Consider the following 4853-nt stretch of genomic DNA (forward strand, 5'->3'; position numbering starts at 1 on the left):
GTGTATGTGTGTGTGTATGTGTGTGTGTGTGTGTTTATGAGTGTATGTGAGTGTGTGTGTGTGTGTGTAGACCTCCCTCATGGTATTTATTGGGTCGGGCAGCTGTGGCTTCATACAAGATCTCTATTTAGCGCCTGAAACTCATTAGCACACGTTACCAGATATACACCTACACACACACACACATGCTTGCATGACAGCCTGTGTATTGCATATCCAAAAAAATGTCCTTTACTTAAACTACTATGTTGGTACTCAAACCATGTTGTTTTAATATGCTCCTATTGACTTTAAAGAAAGGTGCATGATGAAAACACACAGTATTATGAAGCTCAGTGTGCATGAGCTGTGCTGTGTGTTGCATCAGGTCTAACGCTGTCGTGTGTGTGTGTGTGTGTGTTCCTGCAGAGGTCTGTGGCTGTAGCAGGTGTGTTCGTCTCAATGCCAGTGGATATGCAGCCGCATCAGGGGCTGTACCACTACAACAACACCGCCAACCAACCTAGCCGAGGGTACGATCTCTCACATTACCCACAATCCCATGCACTCTGGGTAAAACACATCTGATTCATATCAGCAGTCCTCCACATGAACAGACAGGTAGAGCAAAAACCAACCAACAAACAAACAAAACCTGTTCAGTGTGAAGCTCGTGTGTTTATAGTTAGATAACACAAATTGTATAGATTAACTGCTGATTCTGTAACAAAAGTAATGCTTTTGCTGGAATTCTGCACAGAGTTTCCAAAACTAGGGTTTGTGAGTTGATAAGTTAACAATTAATTAAATAAAAAAATATCAACTTTGCATAAATAATTATAAGACAAACACAATTCAATTTATTTAAATAAATGTAATAATATTTTAGAAATAAATAATATTTACTTTAAATATTAATTATTGAATATAATATTAAAACATAATATATTCTTTGTTGTTTAATGTGGCCATTGACCAACATCAGAGAACATGTGAATGTGCTCGAAATATTAACGTAAAATCTCAGGTGTACTTTAAGTAAATATTTTACATCAAATGGATTCAGTCAACAAAAAAGTTTGTGAATCCATAAATATATCGACTAATGTCACTGTCGCAGTTAGTGAACTATACGTTAACTAGTGCTAAAAAAGTGCATATGCATATGTATAAAAGTTTAAAATATATATTTAAAAATTGTAACAATTGCTTATTTTTTTTATTAATATTTTTTAATTATTTAGAATGATTCATGGCTGGTATTTTTCAAGGTAATTGTCAATTTAAAGTATTTGGCTCATTCTCTCTGATCATTATTATTTTATAACTTTATTAGAAACTGCAACGCAATCATTAGAATTATAGTTTGAACTTTGCAGTTTTTTAAACAAAGAAATATAATTATATTTATATAATTCGGTTTCTAAATCTAATGGTCATGGTTAGGTTCATTTTGGCTCTTTTCAGTTTAATGATGGTTATTAATGATGAGGTCAGATCCAGTCTCTCGCTCCTCCTCCTCCTCCTCCTCCTCTTCCTCCTCCTCCTCCTCCTGCTGAATGCCACCCATGTTGAGCCGGCGTCAGACACTCGCTCTCTCTCTCTCTCTGAGTTTCTCTGTGTCTCTCGGCCGCTTTCTCTCTCACAGCTGCTTATTACTGGTCAGAGAGCAGAAACTCTCCGCATGACTGACCAAACCAGACTCAGGTTACCTCGGAGAGAGGACTGAATTGTAGTATAACTACTTTATTTAGTCGTGTCAAAAAAAAAACAATCCGATTTTAATGGAATAGTTCTTACAAAAATGTCAAGCGAGGTTTACAAACGTTAAATACAGTATTCTAAAGGAAAAACTCTCACACACACGCACACTCACGCACACAGACACAGACACACACACACACACTCACACATGCACAGACACACAGACACAGACACACACACACACACTCACACATGCACAGACACACAGACACAGACACACACACACACACTCACACACAGACACACACACACACACACACACGCACAGACACACACACTCACACACAGACACACACACACACTCACACATGCACAGACACACAGACACAGACACACACACACACACACACACACACGCACAGACACACACACTCACACACAGACACACACACACACTCACACATGCACAGACACACACACACAGACACACACACACACACACACGTACACTCACACAAACACACACACGCACAAACACACTCACACACACGCACAAACACACTCACACACACACACACACACACACGCACAAACACACACACACACACACGTACACGTACACTCACACAAACACACACACTCACACTCACACACACACACTCACACACACAGACCACCATCACTGAACACCACACTACATCACATCACCGCAGAGACAGACGGGACAAACGGATCAATAAGGGAAGGCAGAGAAAGAGGAAAGTGGAGGAATGTTGGGGAATCCCGCTGATGTGTTTCTAGTCTTTTTTTGGTTGGTGGTAGTTTGAAGAAAAGCTGAAGGAAGTGGCTCCTCTTACTGGCCGTGCTGATGAATCACAATAAACCCTCACTCATGTTCTCCACTTTATTTAGTACCAAGTCAATCATCTTTAGTACTAGTGACACTCAAATATCTATTATTTATGGATGTATATGCGTTTAATTATATTATATGTTGATTGTATTACTATAATTTATTTATATCTATACTTGTAATAAAGTACATACATAATTATATATTTTTTTATTTATAAGAACGCGAAATATAGATATAGATATTTTTATAAAATATATATTGTATTTATCTATGCATGTATCTATCTATCTATCTATCTATACACACACACATATAGCACATAACATAACATTATATATATATATAGTAAATACATGTATTAGCCCTATTTCTATATTTACTTCTGTATGTGTGTATTTAAAAAAAATTACATCTAAAATTTATAAAAATAAATTATATATGTAATTTAATTAAGATGTACTTTAAGTATATATGAATTAAACATACTTATAATTTTTCTGTGCTCTCTATATATACAGTATAGAGCGTAAAATAATGTAAATCAGATATATATATTTAAATATAAATTTATATATTTTTTACGTATAAGTATAATAATTAATTTAATTATTAAATATTGATTATTAAATCATTAACTTAGAAAAATAATAATTAAATAATTAATAATAATTAAAGCACAAATGTGACGCTGCAGCACAAAAGCAGTGTTAAGTCGCTGGGGGATATTTGTAGCAATAGCCAACAATACATTATTATTATCTCTTTTATGCCAAAAATCATTAGGATATTAAGTAAAGATCATGTTCCATGAAGATGTTTTGTAAATTTCCTACCGTAAATATATCAAAACTTAATGTTTGATTAGTAATATGCATTGCTAAGAACTTCATTTGAACAACTTTAAAGATGATTTTCTCAATATTTAGATTTTTTTGCACCCTCAGATTCCAGATTTCCAAATAGATGTATCTCAGCCAAATATTGTCCGATCCTAACAAAGCTTATTTATCCAGCTTTCAGATGATGCATAAATCTAAATTTTCAGACACTTATGACTGGCGTTGTGCTCCAGGGTCACATATATGTATTAAACCTACTTCTACATTTTCTTCTACTCTCTGTATGTGCTCTCAATGCATGTATTTAATTGTATTCATATATTTTATTTTGTGTTTATAACGATTCATTGAAGTATGTGTGTATATATAATTTTTTTTAAATAATCATTTTATAAATAATTAATAGTAAGTGTGTTTCTGTGTGCAGACTGGCTCCGTCTGTCAGATCGGTCTACAGCGAGGTGTCGTCTGTGTGTGTGGCGCCGCCTGACAGCAGAGAGATGTACAACCCCTCTATGACCCCAGGAGCCTGTATGGACCCCTACATGCGGCCGCCACACGCCCCCCCGCCGCACGGCATGATGGGACACCGAGGGATGCCTCCGCCAGAGAGTGAGCGCTCTCAGACGCAGACGAGGAGTCTCACGTTAACTGAGTGTGAAAGGCACTAACAGTGTTGATGTTGTTTTAGGTGTCAGTGGCGCCCCCTACTGTAACCAGAGCATGATGGCATCTCATCACAACCTCACGCATAACCAGCCGGGATTCGAACACATGGCATCAGGAGACGGTGAGACCCTTCACCCGACCACTGCAACTTCAACGTTCAGCAGGACAACTTTAGTTTTATTTTAACATTTGATTAATCTAATGTTAGTTTAGTATACAAATAGACACTACCGGTCAAAAGTTTGGGATCAGAATGATTTTTAATGTTTTTACTGGAGTTTCTTCGGCTCGTCAACGCTGCATTTATTTGATCAAAAACACAGGGACAAATGTAGCATTGTGAAATATTATTATGATGTAAAATAACGTTTATCTATTTTAATATACATTAAAATGTAATGTATTCCTGTGATGCGCAGCTGTATTTTCAGCATCATTCCTCCAGTCTTCAGTGTCACATGATCTTCAGAAATCAGTATAATATGCTGATTTATTATCAGAGCTATAAACAATATTTATTTGGAAGCTGTGATACTTTTTCAGGATTCTTTGATGAATAAAAAGTTAAAAAGAAGAGCATTTATTTAAAATATAAATCTTTTCTAACAATATACGCTACAGTTCAAAAGTTTGGGGTCGGTACATTTTTATTCTTTCTTTTTTTGAAAGAAATTAAAACTTTTATTCAGCGAGGACGTGTTAAATTGTTAAGAAGCGATAGCAAAGATTTATATTGTTAGAAAAGATTTATATTTTGAATAAATGCTGTTCTTTTTAACTTTTTATTCATCAAAGAATCCTGAAAA

At 35.5% G+C, this 4853-nt stretch overlaps 1 protein-coding gene across 1 annotated transcript in view; it reads left to right on the top strand.

The window, feature by feature from the left end:
- Positions 1–412: 412 nt before the first annotated feature.
- LOC107566398 (zinc finger protein GLI1) overlaps positions 413–4853 on the top strand; it is a 16826-nt gene continuing 12385 nt past the window's right edge. Inside the window, exons 1-3 of the mRNA XM_016251846.1 lie at positions 413–512; positions 3806–3990; positions 4070–4168. Coding sequence (XP_016107332.1) covers positions 442–512; positions 3806–3990; positions 4070–4168 — 355 coding nt within the window. The 5' untranslated portion in view covers positions 413–441. The remainder of the gene's footprint in view (positions 513–3805; positions 3991–4069; positions 4169–4853) is intronic.

Source organism: Sinocyclocheilus grahami, unplaced genomic scaffold (assembly GCF_001515645.1).
Source record: "Sinocyclocheilus grahami isolate Dianchi unplaced genomic scaffold, SAMN03320097.WGS_v1.1 scaffold1073.1, whole genome shotgun sequence".
NCBI classification, from domain to species: Eukaryota; Metazoa; Chordata; class Actinopteri; order Cypriniformes; family Cyprinidae; genus Sinocyclocheilus; species Sinocyclocheilus grahami.